At 44.2% G+C, this 25484-nt stretch overlaps 1 protein-coding gene across 3 annotated transcripts in view; it reads right to left on the bottom strand.

The window, feature by feature from the left end:
- Positions 1–25484, bottom strand: part of MARCH10 (membrane associated ring-CH-type finger 10) — a 102823-nt gene that overhangs the window by 39450 nt on the left and 37889 nt on the right. For all 3 annotated transcript variants that reach the window (XR_003506838.1, XM_027518400.1, XM_027518399.1), the window contains exon 4: positions 14057–14228. Coding sequence is in view for 2 of the 3 variants with exons in the window: in XM_027518400.1 (XP_027374201.1) it covers positions 14057–14228 (172 nt within the window). In the remaining variant the exon portion in view is untranslated. The remainder of the gene's footprint in view (positions 1–14056; positions 14229–25484) is intronic.

The raw sequence follows: 25484 nt of genomic DNA on the forward strand, positions 1-25484 counted from the left end.
AAAGGAATGGAAGTTCTCCTTGGCTGCCCGTGAAGCCTGGTTTAAAACAATGATTAGCTACAGCTTACTTTCCCTGACAGGCCCTCGTCAGGGAACTTGCTAGAAGGGGGAGCTGCTGGTGGCGTGGGTTCCAGCTGAGGGCACGTCGGTGGAGCCCAGAGAGACTGTGGGCATGATCAGAAAGAGAATTCTCCAGAAAATGAGAATACATTCTTTGGAGGGTGTAGGATGGTGATTAGATAGGATCTCACTAAGTTGGGAGAGAGGAGGGTGAGAGAGAGGGATGGAGGGCTTAACAGTAAGGGATCCTGCCCTCCTACCCCAGGAGCTGCATTCCTCTGGCCCATAGGCTTCTCTCCATCACTTGGGGCCTTATTCCTCTGCAGCTCTCAGAAGTCATCAACTGCCCCCTGCCTAGCACCTGACAGATGGGTGCGGCTGGGCAGGGAAGCAGCAGGATCATTCTTTACTGAAGAGGAAACAGGAGGAGGACCAGGGAAGGGGCAGGCTTGGGGCACAGGCCAAGTCCAGTGGATATTCAGGACCTGGCTCAAAGGTCCTTTTTATGAGGATTTTACTTTGATTTCCAGCCGAATATTCAGATTTCCTTCACACCCCAGGCAGCAGCCCTCCTGCTCCCCCACTCCATCCACACCCCTACGCCCCCTGTCTCCCAGAGGGCCTTTTTCCTCCAGCCTGCACTAGCTTGCTCCAGCCAGCAGGTCCCTGGAGGCCTGTTTCCTGTGTTGGCCAGAACTTTCAGGGTCCTTAGGGCATTTAGTATTTAAATATTCCAAGATTGCCTCAGAATTGTGTCTTTTCTCTCCAACTAGACTGTAAGCTCCTTAAGGATGAGGACCCTGTCTTAGCCAGCCTGTGTGTTTTCTCAAACTCTCTTGCAGGACAAGTAATAATCACTTAGTATGGTTTATAGGGCTTGAGAAGATGCATTCAGCTGAAAACTATGGGTAATTCCAAAAGTAGAACCATTTTTTCCCTTGTGCTGAACACCCAAGATAACAGATTAGTCTGTTTTGTTCAAAAGAGTACTTTCTTCAAAGCATCAGCTCTCTTAAGTGATTTCCAGAATGATTTCCATAACCATGTCTCCTCTAATTGAGTTATCAGCAAACTAAAGTAATAAAACTGAAAAAACTAGAGATTGTTTGACCAGGTCTGGCAGTGAAGAAAACACTGCTGGTAATGAAGCCAGATTCTTCTGACTTTGGGCATTTGTATCTCAGTATCTGCAACTGTAAAATGGGAATATTCGCATCCTTTTGAGTTATCGTGAGGTTTAGCAATAATGTAGGTAAATGGTCTAACTCAGTGTCTGGTGCTTATTACCTGCTAAAAATGGTAACTGCTGCTTCTGCCATAAACAGTGATAATAATAGTACCAATAATAATTGGAAATCTGAAGTCACTCCCCTGAGAGAACCAAATTTGACCAGAAACATATTATTATGCAGGCTTTATGGGTTGAGAATAACTTATTCAGCACCCTTTACTCCTGTGTAATTCTTGCTCTCTTCTTTAATCCTATTATAAAATTCAAAAGACAAATAGCAACTCTTTTTATTGTAATTTGTTCAACAAATGCCTTTTCTCTGTAATAATCCAAGGGCTCACAAAGCTGAGTAAGACATTTTGGCCTAAAGATTATAATCTAACTTGGCTGCACCACTGACTTCTTCCCTGTGATATCCTTTAGGTTCTATGGAAGGCAAAGTCTTATGAACTGCTCCTTCTTTTCCATCTGCACCTGCAGTTACAAGTGAAGTGACCTAAGCTGCCAGCAGCGCAGGAGATCCGGGTTCAAGCTGCGGGCTGGGAAGATCCCTGGAGAAGGGACTGGCTACCCACTCCAGTATTCTTGCCTGGAAAGTTCCATGGACAGAGGAGCCTGGCAGGCTACAGTCCATGGGATCACAAAGAGTTGGACAGGCTAGCAGCACACAAAGTGCCTAGTTTGTATGTATCAGCACATGGATTCCAGTTCCTAATCACCTTCCTCACATCCAAAGTGAACAAAAGTTCAGGTCATGGGGGCCTTCCTAAGATGATCTTCATGATAGCATGCTACATATACTAATTTTTAGGAAGACTAAATTATACTGACACTAAAAGGTGAAATATAACTTCCTCTCCAGGTAGTAAGACAGAGCCTTTGCCTTACAGAGGATGGAGCAAGTTGTGTTCAGAAGTTTTGTTGCCAGGCAACCCATCACCCTGAAGTTTGACAGTGAATTTTGGGAAGACTGTGGCTTGCTTTGGGCACCATAAAACCCATTCCTTCTAGTATCTGGGCAAAGGGATGCCTCCAGTAGCAAAGAAATCAAACAGCTGTTTATATAGGAGGCGTCTGCCTCAATTGTCTTGACATTGCTGGGGCACCAATTGTTTGACTGAAGAGTTCTTAATTTGACCAGCAAAAGAAAAAAAAAAAAAAGTAGAAATCTTATATTTATACAAGACCCTGACGACTGGAGATTAGTTCAGGATGGTGGAGAAGAAGGGTGTGCACTCACCTCCTCCTGTGAAAGCACTGAAATCACAACTATTGAACAATCATTGACTGGAAGATGCTGGCACACACACAAAAAAGATACACCACATCCAAAGTCAAAGGAGAAGCCACAGTGAGATGGTAGGAGGGGTGCAGTCATGATAAAATCAAGGCCCAGTCTGGATGGGCGACCCAGACACGGGTGAACACTAGTGTCTCAGAAGGTCTCCCACTGTTGTGAAGGTTCTGAGCCCCATGTCAGGCTTTCCAGCCTGCGGATCTAGCAAAGGGACTAGGAATCCCCAGGAAATCTCTCTGTAAAAGTTAGCAGGATCTGATTACAGGACCAGGGGAAACAGAGTCTCCACTCTTGGAGGGCACACACAAAATTTTGTGTACACCAGGACTCAGAGAAGCAGCAGTGTGACCCCACAGGAGACTGAACCATACCCACCTGCTAGTGTTGGAGGGTCTTCTGCAGAGGCATGGGTTGGCAATGGCTCACCACAGGGACAAAGGCACTGGCCACAGCAGTCATAGGAAGTACCCTTTGGCATGAGCCGTCCTGGAGATCACCATTGGCTCTACCATATAGCGTGCAGATTCCAGGGATGGGTTGCCTCAGATCAAAAAACTAACAGGGAGGGAACACAGACTTACCCATCAGCAGACAAGCAGATTAAAGTTTTACTGAGCACAGCCCTGCCCTCCAGAGCAAGACTGAGTTCTACACACCACCAGTTCCTCAGATCAGGAAGCTTGCACAAGCCTCTTAGATAGCCTTGCCTACCAGAAGCAAGAAGAACTATAATCCTGCAGCCTCCAGAATGAAAATCACAGAAATGGAAAGGCAGAAGATTATGTCCCAGATGAAGGAACAAGATAAAACCCCAGAAAAACAATAAAGTGGAGATAGGCAACCTTTCAGAAAAAGAATTCAGAACAATGACAATGAAGATGATCTGGAATCTTGGGAAAAATAATGGAGTCAAATATTGAGAAGATGCAAGAAACATTTAATAAAGACCTGGAAGAACTAAAGAAGAAACAAATAGATGAACAATGCACTAGAAGGAATCAATAGCAGGATAACTGAGGGAAAGAAAGAATGGTGGAAGTCAACACTGCAGAACAGAGTAAAGAGAAAATGAAATGAAGACAGCCTAAGAGACCTCTGGGATAACATTAAAAACACCAACATTTTCATTATAGGGGCCCTAGAAGGACAAGAGAGAAAGGATCTGAGAAGATATTTGAAGACATAATAGCTGAAAACTTCACTAACATGAGAAAGGAAATAGAACTTCAGTCAAGTCCAGGAAACTCAGAGAGTCCCAGGCAGGATAAACTGAAGCAGGAACACACTGAAACACATACTAATCAAACTGACAAAAATTAAAGACAAAGATAAGATGTTAAAAGTAACAAGGGAAAATGATAAATAACATACAAGGGTTAACCCAGAAGGTTAACAGCTGATTTCTCAGCAGAAACTCTGTAAGCTAGAAGGGAATGGCATGATACATTTAAAGCCATGAAACAGAAGAAACTACAAGAATACTCTACCCAGTGAGGCGCTCATTCAGATTTGACGGAGAAGTCAAAAGCTTTAAAAGTTAACAATTTAGCACCTTCAAGTCAACCTTACAACAAATACTGGAGAAACTTCTCTAGGCAGGAAACACAAGAGAAGGAAAAGACCTACAAAAACAACCCCCCGCCCCCACCAAGGCCCCTGACAACTGAGAACCTCGTCCTTTTAAGTGGCCCATGTTAATTCCATGCACCTGATCATCCTTTAACTCCTCACATCACTGTATACGCAGACACAGCTCTGGATAGACAAAGTGAAAAAGAAAGGTGGAGAGGGAAATACAATTCCTGAACCTGTACCCCTCCCCCACACTATCTCCACTTTAATGCCCAGTGCCTAGGATTGTGCCTGAGAGATGCCTTTTGAAAAGGTTTTATTGCTTTTTTTGGATCATGGGCAGAATTACAGCTTAACCACAAGAGCCGATGTTGCCCTGGTAGAATAGGCAGCCTTCTGTACAGTCAGAAATAATAGGCCGTGTCTGTCTGCTGGTCTGAGTGTGCTGGGAAATGTGTGTTGTCTCACATCCCCAGAGGAGATCTTAATGAAAGCTTAATTATGGACCATAAATGTGTTTTATTTAGGGACCCAGGAGGTGGGATTTTTTTGATTTGGAGAGATGTAGGGCCTAATAAGTAGTCAGGAAAGAAAACATAAACAGTGACTGAGGCCTTTCATTTGTCCCTCCGCGGTGTGGTCCTGAGCCGGCTCTCACATCCAGCGAGGACATCCCCCACCCGGTCCTGTCCCTGATGCCTCCCTCTCAGGGCCAGCTCTGAGGGCATGGTCACACCTCCAGGACTACCATCGGACACAGAGGGGCCTGCTGGGTTTCTGGCGGTTATGATCCAAACTGTGCCAGACACAGGCATGAAGAAATCAAATGAGTCTCGAGAGAGAGAGAGAGAGAGACTGAGAAAGGAAGGATGGGATTTTATTTGTCGCTCACTCCTTCGAGTGCTAGGAGAAGGCTGAGTGAAGTGGCCGCAGCTGTCTGGTCTTCCTGTGCCCCCGACGCACCACACTGGCCAGCCGTGGTCCCCCCTCTCGTCCACCTGCCCTCCGGAAGCTTGAGGTTCCCCCCTTCTCTTCGGCTCCACTGTGCTGTGCGCCCCGCCCTGCCGAGGGCCACTTACCACACCAGGTAAATTTTACTGGGCCGTCGGGGGCTGGGCAGGCACAGCACAGGGGTCTCAGTGGGCCTGGGGCTGGAGATGGGGAAGTAGCACAGGGTGGCTGGAGACTCGGGCACGGGGCCCAGGGAGGAAGGAGAGGGGCTCAGGAAGGGGGGAAAGGGGGCTGGAGGGACGTGTGGTGGGGTGACCTGGCCCGCCGCTGGGGAGGCGGGTGGCAGTAGTGGCAGGAGGAGGCAGCAGTAATTGGTACTGGGCTGCGGGACAGGGGAGAAAGCAAAGACGGAGCAGTAAGGGGAATATTCAACACAGAACAGTGGGTGCTCACTGCTGTCACCTGCACGAAAGAAAAAGAGCGGTCAGGAGGTAACACTTGCCCGGGGGAAAGGACATTCAAAAGGCTGAGAATGAATCAAAACTCAAAAATCATTCTTGAGGGGTGGATGGCATCTCCGAGTGCCCGGCTCCTGCCCGGGAGGCGCCTGGCTCGGGTCTCAGAGTCGCTGAAGAGTTAAGCAGGGCAGTGATATCACCACCACTCCCCTTCCCCGCCAGTGGTCTCCGGCGTCCTCGACAGATGCAGGAAAGTTCTTCCCCACTAAGTTCCCATGTGGAAGCTCCCGGGCCCTTCTCCTCTCCCACAGCCAGTCTAATTAGCTGTTCTGGCCGCAACATATGGTGGTCCACGGGGTCTCACTTAGGTAAGCCTCTCTCCCCTGATCTTCCAGCTGCCCACCCCGGTTGGGAGGTTGTGGTCATGCCCTAATCTGGCCTTTCTGTTGCAGAGGGGAGGCTTGGGGGAAAAGAGAAAGGACCAGAGAGATCCTGGTGGGCTCACGGGCAGGGAGAGGGAGCAAGCAGGAAGAAGCAGGTGGACAGGAGGGAGGGGTCCAGGTGAAGTTAATGATTTGTTTGCTAACCTCACACTCAATCTGCCATCCTTGCTGGAGGCAGAATATGGGCGTCTGATGGAGTCACGATTCAGAGAGACCCCCCTCAGGCAGGACATATCTCTCTGCTCTGGTGCTCACCAAGCTGGGTCACCTTGGATTGACGGCTTACCGCCTCAGAACCTGTTTCCTTGCCTGCAAAATGAGAGAGGTGTTCTCTCTAGCCCTGTTCCTGCCAGGGTGGTCCTGAGACCACAGCAGTGTGGCTGTCACCTGGCAGCTGCCTAGAAATGCAGACTTCCTGCCCACTCAAACCTACCGAATCATAACCGGCAGTTTATTGAGGTTCCCAGGTATTTCTGGAGAATTTTAAAGTTTGAGAAGCAAGGCAATGAGACAGTGGCCCAACGTATGATGAGAATCACCTATAGAGCTTGTTAAAAAACCAGGCCCCTTCATTGGAGAGACAGGCTCTGAGTCAGGACAGGCCTCAGGTGTGTGTGCTTTATTAAGGACCTCCCTGGCGATTCTTAGCAACAGAGGAGTTCGGGAAATGCTGCGGTTGAACTTGGTTCCAGAGCTAAGACGCCATTGTTGGAGCCATTACCTATAATGGAGGGCTCTAATCCTTAAGTTCTTGAAAGCGCTATAGGAGCTTACCCACCCATTTTCAAAGGCCTCTCGGCTCCCAGAGTGGCTCCTACTTCTTGGAACCTTTCTCTGTAGTTGTCTTTCCCTTCCTTCCTCAACTGTTCTTGCACCATCTCTCTCATTACTCCGTCCACTCTCTCAGGGAAGACACTCTTGTGGTTTCAGCCACCTCTTACTCACTGCCGGCCCTTGGCTTCTTCCTGGTGGCCGGGAGTCCTCTGCTGAGCAGCAGACCTGGGTAAGCAGGTGCTTCCTGGCATCTCCTGGCCTGACTAGGATGTTCCTGAAGACAGCAGCCACAGAATAAGCCTTGCCTTCTCCTTGATTTCTCAGCCTTGGCAAAGGCAGCTGCCGTTGGCCTAGTTTTCTGGGCCAGAAACCAAGATCTCTTGGATTCCTCCTTTTTCCTTTTCCCCATTCCTGACCCTTACCAAATTCTGCCAGGTTTACCTCCTTAAACATCCCTCTGGCCCAGACCCTCTCCCTCTGCTTTTGCTCCAGGTCAAGCCCTTTTCAGGTCTCTCTGGGGCCACTGCGGTTGTGGGTAGTCTGGTCTTTTGGCTTCTGTCTGCCTTCACCCTCCTTGCCAACCCCCTTCCCTGGGCACGGTCAGCTGCTAACAATGCTGATCTGGTAGAGCCCTTTCCCTGTTCAGCCCGCTGCTCCAGCACCTCCAGCATGACACTCAGGGCCCTCTGGAGCCGGGTCCTTGCTTACCTGGAGGGCATCAACTTTACACTTCCTAACTTGTAGCCTGATCCTGACCCAGAGCTTCTCATACTCAACCTGTGCACACCAATCTCCCAGAGAGCCTGTTACATGCGGGTTCTGAGTCAGTAAGGCAGGGCTGGGGTTCTCGCATTTTTAACAAGTTCTCAGGTGATGCCCCTGTTCCTTGTCTGGAGATACTGTGAGCCCCTAGACTCATTGTAGTTTCTCCATGTCTGTCTGTCTGTCCTCTCTCTCTCCCCTCCCTCATCCTCTCTTCCACACCTTTGTGTCTTCAGCACCTCTGCTGGGTGCACCTTTCCTGCTTTAATCTCCTGTGCTCATTCGCTCAGTCCTGTCTGCCTCTGCGACCTCATGGACTGTAGGTCGCCAGGTTCCTCTGTCTATGGAATTTTCCAGGCAAGAATACTGGAGTGGGTTTCCCTTTCCTTCTCCAGGGGATCTTCCTGACCCAGGGATTGAACCTGTGTCTCCTGCACTGGCAGGCGGGTTCTTTACCCCTAGCCACCTGGGAAGCCACCTTCCTCCTCTATTGCTAAGTTGCTTCAGTCATGTCCGACTCTGTGCAACCCCATAGATGGCAGCCCACCAGGCTCTGCCGTCCCTGGGATTCTCCAGGCAAGAACACTGGAGTGGGTTGCCATTGCCTTCTCCATTGTGTGAAAGTGAAAAGTGAAAGTGAAGTCGCTCAGTCGCGTCCGACTCGTAACGACCCCATGGACTGCAGCCCACCAGGCTCCTCCGTCCATGGGATTTTCTAGGCAAGAGTACTGGAGTGACTTGCCGTTGCCTTCTCCGCCTTCCTCCTCTGGCCCTGGCTAAATCCCCTCCTTCAGGAATTTTTGCCCCACAGGCCCCTCCCAACACATCCTTAGAACTTACCTTGGCCAGGGTGTCTTGGTGTCCCACCCTCCCACTAGGCTGGGAGCCCCTGGAAGGCAGGTCCTGTGTGTTTGAGTCTTGTATCCCCAGTATCTATGTGCTGCCTGGCAGATAAGCAGGCAGTAAGTGAATAGTGAAGTGCTGAATGAATGCATGATGGGCAGGAAAACCAAGGCCCCTTGTGCCATGTGCTCTGAGATGGTGGGGGAGAGTTGAATGTGTTGCTAATATCCCATAGGTCCTGGAGGTATAGATGGATGACTTTATTGATAATCAAAGAGTTAAACATTTTAAATGATCAAGTTATGACCTGTCACATCTCAAACTAAAATATCTTTGGTTGAGCTATTCTTTTACAGAGATGCTAACCTGGGAGCGGCCTATGGTGTTGGGAGCAGGCTTCATAAGTAGAGGGGGTCTTTGGGATTAACCTTTACCTAACCTTTACCTAAAGCCCAGTCTATACCCAGGATTTTACTCCTCACGTCTACCTTGTGGTGTTGGTAACAACTCCATTTTACTGATGAGAAAACTGAGATTGAAGAAGTTGCCAGTTTATATTTATAGGGTGAAGTAGACCAGAAATCTGAACCAGGACTTCAAATTCCAGGCTCTGTGATACCTGCGCCCCTCATTTAGGAGCATTACCATACATGGACTGAGAATTCGGATTCAGTCTATAAATATAGGAGCATTTGCTTATGTCAGTTGTTTTCTAACTTGGGCAGACAGCTTGGAAAGTTGTTGGACGCCGCTGGACTTGCCTGGAAACCCATTCATCTTGGCCTCTCAGGGAATCTTCAACAGAACTGACTTGCCAGGTAAGTTATGAAGATTTGGGATTTGCCCTCAAATTTCTCTTCCTGGCTGCTCTTCAAGTGAATATTTCCCAATCCAACAGAGACCACAGTTGTCTTAGAGGTGTACCTTTTAAAATATGAGTTTGCTGCTTTTTCTTAGTTTTAGTCTCCATCATAAGCCCACTCTTAGGCTGACTAGGTCTTGCTACTCCTACAAATCTGTATCTGGTAATGACTAACACTGAACTCAATAAGAAGTGAGGAGAATATCAGAACATTTGGCTCTGTTTTAAAGGGCAAGATTTTGGAAGCAGGCTCACCGGACTCCATCCAGATCACTTTTCCTGGCACATAACGAGAGGGACTGTGCCGGGGCTCCGGGTGAGAGGAGAGGGCAGAAGAGGGCTTTTACTTCCTATGAGCCTGGCACTGGGGGTCAGGAGCGTCTTAGGACTCTGGGTGTCATACCCCCACAGCACAATGGCCTTTGGATGGCTCTACATGTCCTGGAAAGGAGAGGCGGCTCCTGTCCAAGTCAGGATGGGGCTGGGAGGTTTTCTGGGAACAGGCAGGAGTCCAGGAGCCGGTGGCCCCTACAGCTCAGTGCACTCAATAGGCCTGCTGTCTGCTCTGCTTCCCACTGGTTCATACAGGTCGATGGAAGGACTCAGATCCTGGGTACAGACTGGGCCTTTGGTAAAGGTTAATCCCCACGCCTCCTCCCCCTGCTTCTGAAAGAAGAATATGTTAACTGGGCCAGGCTTATTTCTCACTCCACATCCATGTTCACCTTGATTGTGAAATAGGATTTCTGAATCGATTGCATGTCAGACCCAGCTGAGTCTTGACTTGCCGCCTGAGTTTTTCATGTCTTTTTGGAGGGAAAGCAAATCTCTGGCTTGGTGAATGCTTTCTGATTGTTCATCTTTTTCCATTTGGTGTTATGCTTTGAAAATTCAGGGTGTAGTAAAAGTGTCTGTGCCTGTGTTTGTGTTAGGTGTTTAAAAGTACAACTCTGATTTTTGGTAAGGGAAAGAAGACTGAGGAGGGGGGAGGAGTTAACATAAAGACAAAACAAAATTTCTAGTCCATTCTCCTTACTGAATAAAGCTCTTGTGTGCAGGATACCTTAGTGAAGTGAAAGTGAAAGTCACTCAGTCGTGTTTGACTCTTTGTGACCCCATGGACTATACAGTCCATGGAATTCTCCAGGCCAGAATACTGGAATGGGTAACCTTTCCCTTCTCCAAGGGAGCTTCCCAACCCAGAGATCGAACCCAGGTCTCCCACATTGCAGGCAGATTCTTTACCAGCTGAGCCACAAGGGAAGCCCAAGAATACTGGAATGGGTAGCCCATCCCTTCTCCAGCAGATCTTCCCGACCCAGGAATCAAACCGGGGTCTCCTGCATTGCAGGCAGATTCTTTACCAACTGAGCTATCATGTATGAGCTATAGTGCTGGAGGCTGTTCTAATGGTTGAGAATGTTTTATCACTGAATCCTCCCAGCTATGCTAGCAGGTAGGATCTGTTCTGACTCCCAGGCTCTGCCATTTTACAGATGAGGAAACTGAGGCACAGAGAAGTTACTTCCCAAAGGGACACAGCAAATGAGAAACAGGGCCCAGATGCTAATCCAAGCATTTTGTTGCTAAAGCACTTGCCCACAACTGCATGGAGATAGGGGAAAAGGCGAATCATAAGCCAACTCATTTAGAAACAGTTCCATGGAATATATGAATTAATTTAAAATGCACGAATTCCTCCTAACAGAGTGTGAAGTACAATGAAAATCTGAGACCTTCTTGGTTATAAATCTATTAGTAGCGGGTACCAGTGGTTCCTCTCTTGTAAATAGCCGTTTTAGGGGTTCCAGATGATAATTCACATATAAGGATTATAACGGAATGTCACTACATAGGTTTGCATGTAAGTCAAGCCACATTCCCCAGCTGAATTATTTTATCCAGGAAAAGTGTGGCATAACACAGTATGGAATGTTAGCCTATTGAGCAAAGGAATTCCACTGTCTTAATGGAATTAGTTTTGCGTAGAACTCAGGTCTGACATGGCAAGTTTTGGTAACTCACTGCAATCTTTGGGTGGCCCCCAAAATGCTTTAGAAACTTATTTCCCCACAGAGGTGAAGGAAAGCAGGAGCTTGTGAATTTACCCACTGAATTGGATGGCTGTGTCCTAGATACTTTAGGTCCCCACGCCTCTCTTTCTACTATAGCAGGGTATTTATCAGAATGTTCTGAGTTATCACCACCACTGGACTCAACTTTGCCTGAATAAACTCAGCTTAAGTTATTGCCTTGTCCATGGGCTCTCATTTCCCTGGACTGATAAGGGAATTCTGTGGGTGAGACTACACATGTAAAATGAGTGGATCCCAACACACCAAGACCCTACCTTTAGTTTACCTGATTAACCCCATTTGCTATAGTAACTAACATCAATCAGCAGGGTTTTTATGCTCGCTGGATGGCTGGGCCACAGTGGTCCTGTGGTTGCATAGAGCTCGGTCCATGGTTGCATAGAGCTCGGACACAGCCTAGAGCTATAATGTGATAATAAAGCTGGTGTTTTAAAATTTATTTATTGTATTATTATTTTTAAGCTGGTGGATTTTCTTTTTTTAATCAAGGTGGTTTTTAAAGGCTTTTACTCCAAGTGTTGCTTGCTTAGTCACTCATAGTGTCCAGCTCTTTGCGACCCTTGGGACTGTAGTCCTCTAGGCTCCTCTCTCTGTGGGACTTCTCAGGTAAGAATACTGGATTGGGTTGCCCTTTGTTTCTCCAGGGGATCTTCTGACCCAAGGATCGAACCCATGTCTCCTCCATGGCAGGCAGATTCTCTACCTGCTGAGCCATTGGGGAAGTAACATCTCTTATTTGGTGAAATAATTATCCTTCTGCCAACTTGGCTCTCTTGTCTATACCTTGGTGCTTTCCAGTCTAGTAATTCCTCAAATTTGAGGTTTTATAGAATGGAAAGTGAGTTAATTTTCCTTTCCTGTAAGTGTTGTAAGTTCCATATGGAGTTCGCTCAGTTGGAAGAACATCTGTGTTAATCAAACAAACCAAACGTGGAATGGGCCTGAATTGTCCATTTGAATGATTTATCTCTGCAAAGGACAAAACACAGCATGCAAATGGCTACCCGGTTTTAGCAAGAAGGCTAAAAATTATAACGAGTGACTACAGTTCCATTATTTAAATTCAATTTTTAAAAAGATATCCTCAGTTCGATCCATGACAGCATGTATTTGAGATATTTGAGGAGTGATCTTATCTGCCCTATTTCCTTCTTAAACAGTTGAATTAAAAACCTAATTCCTACTAAAACACTTCAAAATGAGCAGCTGTTAACTAGGAAGAAACATGAGGTCACTTCTAAGCATGAGATAGGTTTTCCATTCTCAGAGAAGGAAATGTGGGCAAATTTTAATGATGGAGCCTAAGACAGTCATAGGCAAGAAGAACATCAGTGAGCATGTGACCGAACTTCTTCCACACACTTACATTACAGTGGAGAAGCCTGCTCACACGTCTGTTTTCAGCCAATGGAAAGGTAGGAAAGATGCTCTGGGTTATACAGCATCAACCAATATCTGTGGTTACAGCACCAGGAGCGGTAATAGTGCCCACTGCTGCTGGCGGGTCTCTCCCGATCACCCTCAGCCAGAACGAGAATTTTTGCTTGCCCCAGGCGGTGGTGAATCCAGAGGAGCTGGTGAAGAGACTCTTAATTGGGTAGGGTGTTAAGCCATGTTTATCCTTCCTTCACCCGTTCATTGTACCTTTTGCTTTAAAAGCACCAAAGGTAAAAGAAAATTTGGCCAATTAACTAGGAAAAGGAGTTGGGGCTTTTCCTGAAAGGATATCATTTCAGAAGTCAATTTTTTTCTCCAACTTCATTAAAGCTATGAAATATGCCTAGTTAATCTGAGAGCTGCCATTGTCTAAAAATGCATCCAGACTTAACTGGATGGGTGGTTGCAGAACAGGAGCTATTTAGGATTAGGAAGTCATTGTGCTTTTAAACAAATTGCATGCTATTTACGAATTCTTGGGCAGTTAATCTGGATCGTTTCCATTCCATTGCAAGCAGAAGACGGGCCTTTTTGCCTGGCTATCCCAACTTCCACATCAGTTCCTCAGAGGAATCAAGTTTGTCCTACAGATGTTGGCTCTAATGGAGATGAGCCTGAGGGACTCTAAACTTCCGGCTGCATTTATCCCCTCTCTGGATACTATTAAGTCGCTCCTGCCTGAAGCAGAGGATGGGTCTTTGCTTCAAAGGCAGCTAAAGAGTGAATTATTTACCAAATTGCACAAAGGGGAGGATTTATCAAGGCCCCCCTTGTTTCCCCCCAGAGAGGACAACCACAGAACTAGAAGACTTTATTACTCTCTTTCTCGGCAGTAAATTATGCCATTCAGATGCATTTGAAAGCTTCCCTTCATGCTCTGGATTGAGTCATAAAACTTGATACCTGGGGCCAAATGCCTTTATCCTCCTAGAAGTGTGACGAAGGTGAAAGGGCAGCCATTCTAAGCCAGTGCCACACAAAGGCAGTGAGTGGGCAGAATGCACGGGCAGTGGAGACCCTTACTCTGCCTACTTCACACCTCTTCAACCTGATGTTCTCCAAAATGAATCTGATCACTAGCGGAAGATCATCAAACCCTCCAAAACCTGAATGAGCCACATGAAAAACACTGGTCTGTTATCAGACCACCTATCTGATTGTTGTCCTTGGTGTGATGCTAGGCTTAAAAAAGCTTGTGAATTTCAAAACAAAACAGAAAACCATCACTCACCTTTTAGATTTTGTGAATTTCGATAAACCTGCCACTCACCTGGAGGGGGTTTGCTGGGGCCCGCTTTCTCTAATTTCTTGGGAGTCATGGTACTCTTATGTTTCTGCTTGACTGAGGTTTGGTCAATTGCCGGAAGTCTAGAATCGGTCTTACAAGCAGAACTTGTGGCAGATAATCTTGGTTCGGCTTGAGCATCCTCATCAGCAGAACTCTACCGAAAATGAAAGGTCAGATCTGAGTATCAGTGATCAATAGGTCCTCTTTGCTGGGCAGAGGAAAAAGAGACAAGCCAAATGCAGCAACCTCCCAGCAGAGACATCGGAGTGTCCTGCCTGCTCAATGTGCCCTTTTCGCCAGTCAGATTTTCATGGACTGGGTGTAGCAATTTAGAAATAATAGCAAAGTTAATGAGTCTATTTGGTATGACATTATGAAAAGAATGAATTCCTGACCCTTAAGTAATTGGATGACCAATAAACAGCTCATGTTAAAAGCTGCATATGAAAGCATCCATGCATTTAAACTTCTTGATATTTGTTATTTGAACTACTCCAGTGTGGGTGAGGAAGAACCATTCCTTATGTTAATCATATAGTTGACAATGAAAAGGAAATTTAGAGACGAGTGTTGGGACTGAATAAATGAGACCTCAGTTTAATACTCTCAATTATTGGGTGCAACATAAGATAGATTAATCTTTTAAGAAAGACCCTACTTGTTAGTCTTCTGTAAAGAAGTCAGTATAAATCTATGCATGGACAAATCATGACTCACGTGGTGTCAGAATATCTTAACACAGCCTTACAGACGCAATGAAATCTGCCTGCAGTGCAGGAGACCTGAGTTTGATCTCTGGGTTGGGAAGATCCCCTGGAGAAGGGAATGGCTACCCACACCAGTATTCTTGCCTGAGAATTCCATGGACAGAGGAGCCTGGTGGGCTGTAGTCCAAGGAGTGGCAAAAGAATTGGACACGACTGAGCAATTATCATACTTGGCCACACTTAGAGTGAAAAAAAATACATAATTAGGAGAAACTTGGTCTTGAAGGTGATTTAAGTCCTGCCTTACGGTCTTAGGTCCTGGTGTTCATATGATTTGATAGGTGATATGCTCCATGGCAAATAAAACCAAAGGATTGCCTCCCCTCCTCCCAGGGAAAGGGTCACTAAATACTCCTGCATTGCACAACGGTCTGTACTGGCAAGTCCTCTGAAAATGTATTCCTCTGTCGACACAGAGTGCTAAATTAATGCCCCCATGCCTCTCCAGTGGTGGCAATTTGTATTGATCTTGCTCCCTGTTCTCGCTGACAGTTGTGGCATTTTCATTTCAAGCCACCTGACTCAGGAAAATACTCTGAATAGCTTTGAATTATTGGGTGCAACGTAAGACAAACTCAGCTCTCAAAAAAGTCCCCTACCTGTCAGTCTTCTACAGGGAAGTCAGTACAAATCTACAGGTGGACAGATCATTCTTCTCTGGATTATAAATCATGTTTGGTAACTTAGAGCCTGGCGACAGCCTTCCAACAAATAATTATTGTTTCTCTCTGCATTTTCAGAAAACAGACCACCCTCAGATAAAGGGACGAGAAGAAGGAAAGGACATAATGAGTTGCTTGTTCTCCCTTTTCCCTTGTGAATCTGGAATTTAATAGAAATCCTTGATAATGATTCTGAAATGTCAAAGATGAAACATGAGGTCATTTCTGGGCATGAAATACGCTTCCCATTCTCAGAGAAGGAAATGTGGGCAAATTTTAATGATAGTGCCTAAGACGGTCATAGGCAAGAAGAACATCAGTGAGCATGTGACCAAACTTCCACACACTTACATTAGTGAATGGAGAAGCCTGCTCACACATCTATTTTCAGCCAATGGAAAGGTAGGAAAGATGCTCTGGGCTAAGACGACCAGTATCCATGGTTACAGCATCAAGAGCAGTTAATAGTGCCCACTGCTGCTGGTGGGTCTCTCCCCATCATCCTCAGCCAGAACGAGAATTTTTGCTTGCCCCAGGCGGTGGTGAGTCCAGAGGAGTTGGTGAAGAGACTCTTAATTGGGTGGGGTGTTAAGCCATGTTTATCCTTCCTTCCCCCATTCATTTGTACCTCTTGCTTTAACAGCACCAAACGTGAAAGAAAGTTTGGCCAGTTAAACCATGCCTAAAAGAGTTGGACACAACTTAGCAACTAAGCAACAAACAACAACAAAATTATGTTTGGAATCATGCATTTGCCTTTCAAATACATCTTTCTCTGGTTCCTGGTTCTATCAACCTGACTTCCAGTTGTGAATCCCTCTTTTTTCTTTTTTTTTTTTAACTTTTTATTTTATATTGGAATATAGCTGATAGTTTCAGGTGGACAGCAAAGGAACTCAGTCATACATATTACGAGTATGATAATCACTCTTGGGTCCAGAAATTACAGCTGAAAGTGAGTGTTTTGTCAGCTGGAAACTAAAACCACAATGGAAAGAACTAGAATACTTATAAATGCAGTGCTGAGTCTTTTCCTGCTTGCTTCATTGACTAATCTTAAGCCAATCACTTCAACATTTTGTGTTTTCATTTGTGTCTTGTCACGTACTCAGCCATTCTCATGCATCCTCTCTCGGGCAAGCCCATTATATTATCCAAGGAGGATGAGCCTTGGGTGAAAGAAGTTGTAGTAACTCATTCTGGCAATAAAATGTAAGATTAATATATAAGACTCTGTAGCCCAGCATGCTGGGAGTGAATCCTCACTGTCACACATAGTGACTGCGTGACATAGGGTTAGTTTTAGTTCATCTCTTTGCCTCTCAGGCTTTCTCATGTGTGAACAATAGTCCCTTCCTTTTGGTGGTTCTGTGAGGATGAAATGAGTTAAGATATGTTTGTTGCACTTAGAACACTGAGGAAGTGCCCTGTAAGCGTTGGCTTTTGCAATTAGCCATTCATGTTAAGCCGTTTAAACAATTAACTAGCTAACTACTGAACATTAACTGCTTGCTGTTGAAACCAAAACCGTAAGCCCCTCTGAGAAATTCTAATGGGTTTTCACATATTTCAAAGAGCAATGGACAGCAAGGTGTGGCAAGTCCTATACCAGACTCTTGATTTCTTCCAAAGGCTGTATAATTTATGATTGTGACATAAATAGCCAGTTGACATTTATCTAGCCTTAAGAAAAATATGGTACAATTTCCCTTTCAGACAATAAAGCTCTAATGGAAAATATTTAACATTGAAAGATTATCAGATGATAATAATTAAATTATACTGATTTAAAGCTGATTTTAAAAGTGTCTCCTCCTCTTGCAATTTTAAAGAGCAATTACAATTTTCATTTCTTCTCCCTTGTATTCCTATGTTGAAATGTCACACGGAGGTGGAGGCAACAGCACATTGCTATTCCTTTAAGAGGAAGAAAACTAGCTCTGTCTTTCAAAATCAAAGCCTGAAACATGAAACACAAACAAACAAACAAAACTGAAAAGCCTAGACTATATAATACATGTGTAGACATTAGATTCTCTCTTGGTAGTTTGAAAAGAGTCCTAAGAAAACCATGTTAATTAAAGAAACTATTGTTGAAATTAATTTGTATATAGGGTATTATGATTTTTGTAATTAACATTTTTCAAAGATTCCCCACCTTGCTCTTTGGGCATCGTCCATAATAAAGTTGAGATATTACCTTAGTCAGAGCTAGAATCTCTCAAAAGTTCAGAAAGGGGCTTCCCTGGTGATCCAGTGGCTAAGATTCCATGCTCCCAATGCCGGAGGCCAGGGTTCAATCCCTGGTCAGAGAACTAGATTTTACATGTTGCAACTAAGAGTTTGCATGCTGCAAGTAAGACCCATCACAGCCAAATAAATAATATAAAAAATTCTAAATCAAACCAATTTAAAAAAAAAGAAAGAAAAAAAGTTCAGAGAAAAACTCATACAGGAAAAAGGAGGAATTTACCTTAGGGTATGGAAGTGGCACTGAGCACTGAAGTAGGACTTTGAAACATTATAATGGTTCTGGTTAGACCTTCTAGAAGGTGGAGACCCAAGAGTTGGGAAGTGGGATACATTTTCTCAGGGATGTGAGAGTGACTAGATCTCTAGACAAGGACCTACTGATGTTGAGTCTGAAACAGCAAGGTGACACTGAACAGAGATGATCAGAAGGGCAAGGAGACAGAAGTCATCAGGAACAGAAAGGATCAAGTCATTTTCCAGCTCTTGCCTGATGGCTCATTTCCAAGACCTAAGGAGCTGGTTCTCAACTGGTATGCCACCTCCCTCCTTCCCTCCCATTGCTGAATTCTGATTGATGTGTGCAAATCCCATTGTAGCCAGTGTCATGTGATGGATGAGCTGAGTGGATCTTATGACCTAGTGTAGAGATCAGGACATGACTTGCTGTGAATAAGAAAACAGGCAAAGAACAGTGTCAGGCTGGTGCCAGAGAAAGGCAGTGTGCTCGTTACATTTGAAATAAAGCATTCTCATGAGATTGTGAAAGAGAAGGATCAAGGTCGTGAAACTCGACACTCAAACAGTAAGGACACAGGAAGGGTGGCCAGGGGACTGTGGGTGCAAACGTGTGTCTTCCGAGCGTTGTCCCCAAAGTCCACATTCCTACTGTGCCTCAAACATAAAAACTGCCTTTGAAAATTGAGGGCAGCTTGTATAAATATAGCACTGGCCAAGAAGTTCATTCCGGTTTTTCTATTACATCATATGGGAAACCCCAAATGAACTTTTTGGCCAACCCAATAGCATTCTGGACAGGATGCGTACCTTTATGAATTAAAGAAATATAAAGTTAGCAGGTTCTATGCAGTCTCATAAAGCTGGCTAAATGTTTTCTCTTCTAGGGGGAAAAAAAAAAAAAACTGTCAGGGCAGCAATCCCTGGGTTGGGAAGATCCCCTGGAGAAGGGAATAGCAACTCACTTCAGTATTCTTGCCTGGAAAATCCCATGGACAGAGGATCCCGGTGGGCTACAGTCCATGGGGTCATAAGAGTCGGACACGACTTAACAGCTAAACCACCATCAAGGGCAGCAAAGTGCTTCCCGTGTGCAGGACGATTTTGAAATTGCTTACCAGGACTGTAAACTTGAACAACAGTAAAGAATAGATTAGTAATTTTGGGGGGGGTGGGATTTGAACTTGGGTATCACTCACCTAAATCCCACCGCTTCTTCACCCCGTTTGTGTCTCCCACCTGAAGACGTGGCTGCCAGGTGGGGTTGGACGAGATCAGACTCAGCAGGAGAAGCTTTTGGGAGTCAGCTGGGCTGTCATGTACATGAATTTCATGAGCCATTGTCTTCACCAACAACAGCTATAGAGAATATGCTCCTGTCTGCCATCTTTTCTGATTCTCATGCTAGCAATTTAGAATGATCCTGTCTGAGACACTGACCTGAGAGCAACAGTGGCCTTAGGGGTTAACGTCTTCATAATCTTTGATCACCTTTGGGGCTGCTCTCTGAAGGAGAGGCATTGTTGGTCTTTAGTAGAACCTGCTTCTTGTTTACGAGACATCCCCCTGGGGAAGGGCCTCTGGGTGAAAGCTTTGCAAGCTACTGAAATGGCAAACGTGACCTGTTTTATGACACTTGCTAGTATTTCTTAAACGCAGCTGAATCCCTCATGGGAAATGAAATCATGGTTGGTTTACATGGGTGGTAACCATACATGTTCATGCTTGGGGGACAAACGAATGTAGTGTTCTTTGAGATGGAGTTCTGTGTGGTGGGCAGTGAGTGAGAAAGTGGCATGTGGCCAGGAAATTGTTGGATTTAAAAAATTTGAACATTCCAATATAGTGTTCTGTAGCACACTGAGACTGCCCTCTGTGAGAGGAGCATCTGAAGAATGTGAAAGATGGCGCTTAAGTGGAGGTCATCCATGAAAAATACCTCCTACTCGAAACAATAAGTCATAAAACATTTAATTGAAAAACATCGTATGTACCTACTGTGTCTTCAGCCCCCACATACAAATAAGGCATTTGCAGTGTGTGTGTGTGCTCAGTATTGTCCAGCCCTTTGCAACTCCATGGACTGCCAGGCTCTTCGGCCCATGGGATTTCCCAGGCAAGAATACTGGAGTAGGTTGCCATTTCCTCCTCCAGGGGATCTTCCCAACCCAGGGATTGAACCTGTATCTCTTCCATCTCTTGCATTGGCAGGTGGATTCTTTGCCACTGCTCCATCTGGAAAGCCCATGCTTGCAATGGGAGAGGCACAGTACTAGCTGTACTAGCAAAACAATGTTTAGTTAAGTGATAAATTGGGTGGTACCGATTCTAAATTTCAGAGGCCTGCACAGCAAAAAAAGAAAAAAAGAACACGAGAAGTTAAGGGATGCTTCATGGAGGAGGTGGTATTTTCTAGGTGGTATTTGCTATGAAAGACTGATAGGAACTGGCTTTGGCTGGAGTCAGCACAGGAGCCAAGGTGTGGATGGAGTGACATGCGTGGTGTGATTCTCAGTGAGGCACGTGGCCAGAACAGAGGGCGTGGGGAACAGAGGTAAGAAATATAGCCGGCTGGCACAGTCCCCCACACATCGTGGGGGTCTCTGAGATTCAAGCAAAGGATGGAGAATCAATGCATTGGAGAATAGGGTCCAACTGAAGGTTTCTGAGTTGAAAGCTGTCATTTTAATGTGGTATTTGTGGTATTTAAGATTAGCTTGTATGTTTCTTTCAGGGAGAAAAAAATGAAGCATCCAGCCAATTTGCCAGTGAAATGATGTTTTTGTAGTTTCAATGGCTTGTTTTCATAAAATGTAAGTCTTTCCTTTATTGCAAGAAAAATGCATGTTCATAATGGAAAACTAAAGACAAAGAGAGAAATTTTGAAGCATTCAAAGCTCCATTAACCTTGGAATAAAAACTGAAAATCGCTTGGTCTGTGTTGTTTCAGACCCCTTTTTAATGACTCTGTTGGAGACTGCTAGCTTTCCACTGAAATCTCTGCTCAAGTGATGAGAGCTGCAGCTGGGATGTGCCACCCACCTCAAACTCAATGACTCAGTTTCCCCTGCAACGAGGTGTTGCCCTGGGAGGAAAGACTCCCTAATGGGGTGGAAGTGGGAGTGATGTGTGCAGCCTACTTCAGAGATCATCTCTGGCCCTGCACCTCAGCTGGAAAGGCAACAGCTTTGAAAGTCATGTGTTAATCAGAAACATCACAGGCCTGAATCCCTGTGAGTCCTAGTGGAGGAGAGATGCCTTCTGATCTGGTTCAGCCAACCTGGGCCATCATAGGTGTAAGAGATAAACCTCTGTCTTGATTGAGTCATCACATTTTTGGTCCCTTTGTTATAGCAGCTAACATTATCCTACACATATGTTTATGTATCTGCATAAATGTTTCTTCTCACAGCCATAGAATTGAACCATACTTTACATTGTCACTTAACAATACATTGCATCCATAGATACCTTTCTACAATTTTTTCAACCTTATTTTTAAAAATTTCAAATCTATGGAGAAGTTGAAAGAACAATAGAAATAACATCCATTACCCTTCACCTTGCCAATTTGTTTTCTCTCTCTCTCTCTCTCTCTATATATATATATATAATTAATATATATATTCTTTTTCTGAACAATTTAAAAGTGACTGGACTTCATGATACTCTTACCCCTAAATACTTCAACATGCATCTCCTTTCAAAATAGCCATTCTCCTACAAAGCCACAATACTGTTATCCTACCCAAGAGAATTTAATAGTTCCATAACATCACCTAATATGTAGAGCATCTTCAAACCAAACTGTCACCAAAATGTTTGTTCCGATCTACCATCCAATGAAGATCCACCAGTTGCATGCGCACTTGTTACGTCTCTTTAATTCTCGGCCCTTTTTGTCTTTTCATGATTTTTTCTGTTTGAAAAGTCTCAGCCTCGTAGAAGGTTGTGTGTTTTGGATTTGTAAGCTTTCTCATAATAAAATTGGGGGTTAATCATTTTGGGTAAGAATATTGCATAGGTGGTGATATCCATTTTTGTAACATCACCTCAGCACAAAACAACACTATTTGGTCTCTAGGGTAAGGAGCTGACTGCTAGATTTCTGACTGCTAGATTTTTTTTTTAATATTATTTTTTAATATAAAAGTGAATTTTTCCCTTTTGTAATTAGTAGGTAATCTATCAGATGATTCTTTGACACTAAATAGCCTATTAATTACACATTTTATTCAATAATTTTAGCATCTTTTGATGTGCTTTGACTGAATTGATAATTACATCAAAGTAGCAAAATGATGATTTTTCTATCATTTCTTCTACAATTACTGGCTGGTATTCTTCTCTAAAGAAGAACTTTCCTTTCCTCCCTTCTTGTTTGTTTACTTGTTTGTTATCATCATTGTGGTCTCACGGGCATATTTTATTTAATTATCTCATCACATTTTTTGAGGCTCAAATTATACTAGCAGTGGTGAATGGGAATTCATTCTAGTCTGCTGTTGACTTGAATCTCTGAGCACTTCTTCGCTTTCGGGTACAGTAAAATTTCATAGCCTAACTGTGGACTTTACCTGGCTCAGACCTAGAATCAGTTGTTTTCCCAGTAAGCTCTGGTTCCTTCTAGTTTAGAAAGCTTTTTAGAAATCAATATCTGCTTGCTATGTGCATTCATTGCAAACAGAGGGACAGTGTTCCTAAGTCTTTTCGGTGAAATTAATTAGAAATATGTATTTTAAAAATTATGAGCTCGCAGAAATATTTAAAGTTAAAATTAAATATTTTATGGGGTTTTCCCTTCCTTTTATTTTCTCTCTCATATTTAAAATCTTTATTCCTCAGTCATATTAAAACATTTATTAATTTTTTACTCTGCAATACACAGGAAATAATTTCAGAATCACAATACAAATGTTACTCTAACAAACCACTAAGTAAAGTTTATTCTTTCTTAACAGTTCTCTTTGTCTTTACAATATATTCACATTGTACGGCTCTGTCGTAATTATTTCTGTTGATCATTTAGGTTGCTTCCAACTTTTTCTGTGGTAAATGATGCTATGATGAATATTCTTATGTATTCATGCACATCATCAATTATTTCTTTATTCCTGAAGTGGGAATTTATATTGGTAGATTAACAGTATCACAAAGATTTACAAATTTTTGTTCCCAAACTGTATTAACTGTATTAATGAAATGCTGTATTAATTTACATTTCCAGATGTACCTGCCAGATTCTACAAATATTCTCCAACTACATATTATCGTTTAGAAAGAATCTTTGTTATCTTGGGAAAATATTGTAATTTGTAACTTGTATGTAATTTTAATTTAATTATTGAATAGGTTCATTTATTTAGCTCATCTGTTTAGAATCTATATTCCACCTATTTCTAAAAAGGGTCTGAAATGACTTAAAAGCTAAACTGAAAAGAGTGTAAAAAAATGGGAAAAGGCAAAACTAATTTATGGTGAAAACATGCAGAATAGTGGTTGCCTCTGAGGGATGGGGCAGGAATTGACTGGAAAGGGGCATGGGATAATGGAAATTCAGTGGGGGTCAGGTTATATGGTTACAAGCATTTATCAAAACTCATGAAATACTACTCTTAAAATCTGTATAAGTCACTGCAGGTAATTTTTACCTCTAAAATTTAAAAAATGGGAAAAAATAGAACAAATCAAATCACAAAAACCGTAAACAAATATTCAACTCTGGCTAATGATGTATGTATGTGTTAGTCGTTCAGTCGTGTCTGACTCTTTATGACCCCATGGACTGTAGCCCACCAGTCTCCTCTGTCCATGGAACTCTCCAGGCAAGAATACTGGAGTGGGCTGCCATTCCTTTTTCCAGAACGATGTATTGGGTTGGCCAAAAAGTTCGTTTGGGTTTTTCCATAACATCTTACGCTCAAGTTTTTTTCAGGGGGAAGTAGGTAGAGTACTGATGTTTGCAACTTACTTTGAAATGCACCAAAACACACGATGTCTCAACGGATGGATAAGGGGCTAGATACGTGATAAAACAAGTACAGCAAAGTGTCAGCACTGTGGTATCGAGGTGGTGGGGATGTGGATATTCATAGTACAGTTCTGTCAGCTTTTCTGTGTGTTTAGAAGCTCTTGGTAAAATACTGGAGGGAGATGGAGCAGCACTAGAGATGTAGAAGTGCAGGTGTTTTCAGGGCTGCTGGGATAAATGAGGTACTTTTGGGGAATGCTGCTGGTCTTCGATTGTATGGTTCATCATAGACATTCGTTTCTTTAGATTAAAAAGTCTTAGCCGGGACTTCTTTGGTGGTCCGGTGGTTAAGAATCCACCTTCCAAGGCAAGGGACACAGGTTCGATCCCCGGTCTGGGAAGATCCCACAGGCCACAGAGCAACTAAGTCCCCACCCTGCAACTACGGAAGCCCACGAGCCACAACTAGAGAACATGGATGCCGCAATGAAGGGTCCCTCACGACGCAACAAAGATCAGTAAGTTAGGCCCAGCACAGCCAGATAAATAAATAAATATTAAAAAAACAATCTTTCTCTTCATGATATCATCAAGTAACAATGAGAGATCAGTGATCAACTCAGTAAAGTCAATGTAAGATAAATTTTAAAAGAAATTTCTTATCTCACACTTGGTGCTTTAGGATGAGCATACAGTTACACAAACAGGGACCTCCAATGGAAAAGGCAACATAGCTACTTCTGTTGGGAATATGAGAATAAGGACTCAAAGACTGCCCTGACAGAGCTGACAGGGACTTCCCTGGTGGTCCGGTGGTTATGACTCTACATGTCTATGGCAGGGGGCATGAGTTCGATCCCTGGTTGGTGAACTAAGATCTTACATGCTGTGTGGTGCAGCCAGGAGAAAAAAAAAAAAGAACGAAGGGCCAGGCTGGGAACTTTAGCACTGGGCCTGTTGATGGGCAGCCAGAGTGAAGTGGGTTACATTGTGAATAGGAAGTGCATCTTATTTTATGCATTTGAAAATATTATTGTGAGAAGAAGATGCAAAGAAGTCATCGTTGTTGCCTAAGAAGCCTGTGACAGAAAACCAGGATTAACTCCCAGGTGTAGAGTGAGAAGAGAAGCAAGCCTGGAAGAATCCCAGGACTGGAGAAGGGAGGAGCAGAAGCCAGGAGAGAATCAGGAGACTGTGGCTTCGTAGAAGCTCAGGGACACAGCATTTCAAGAAGTGTGGAGTGGCCAGATGAGTCAGAGCTGCCGAGAGGTCGAGCACAGTGAGGACCACAGGAGCCCTTCTGCACCACAGAAGTGGAAGGCATATGATCAAGAGCCATTTCTGTGGAATGATGTGCATGGCAGCCAGGTTGGAGTGGGTTGCGTTGTGAGTAAGAGGTGGGGAAACAGAGTCAATCAGAGTAAATGATTCTCCTAAGAACCTTGACTGTGAGGGAGAAGAAATAAGTGGAGGGGATGTGGACTCAAGGAAGGTCTGTTCTGCTCAAGTTTTAGACAGGAAGC

The sequence above is a fragment of the Bos indicus x Bos taurus genome, chromosome 19, assembly GCF_003369695.1.
Source record: "Bos indicus x Bos taurus breed Angus x Brahman F1 hybrid chromosome 19, Bos_hybrid_MaternalHap_v2.0, whole genome shotgun sequence".
Classification (NCBI taxonomy): domain Eukaryota; kingdom Metazoa; phylum Chordata; class Mammalia; order Artiodactyla; family Bovidae; genus Bos; species Bos indicus x Bos taurus.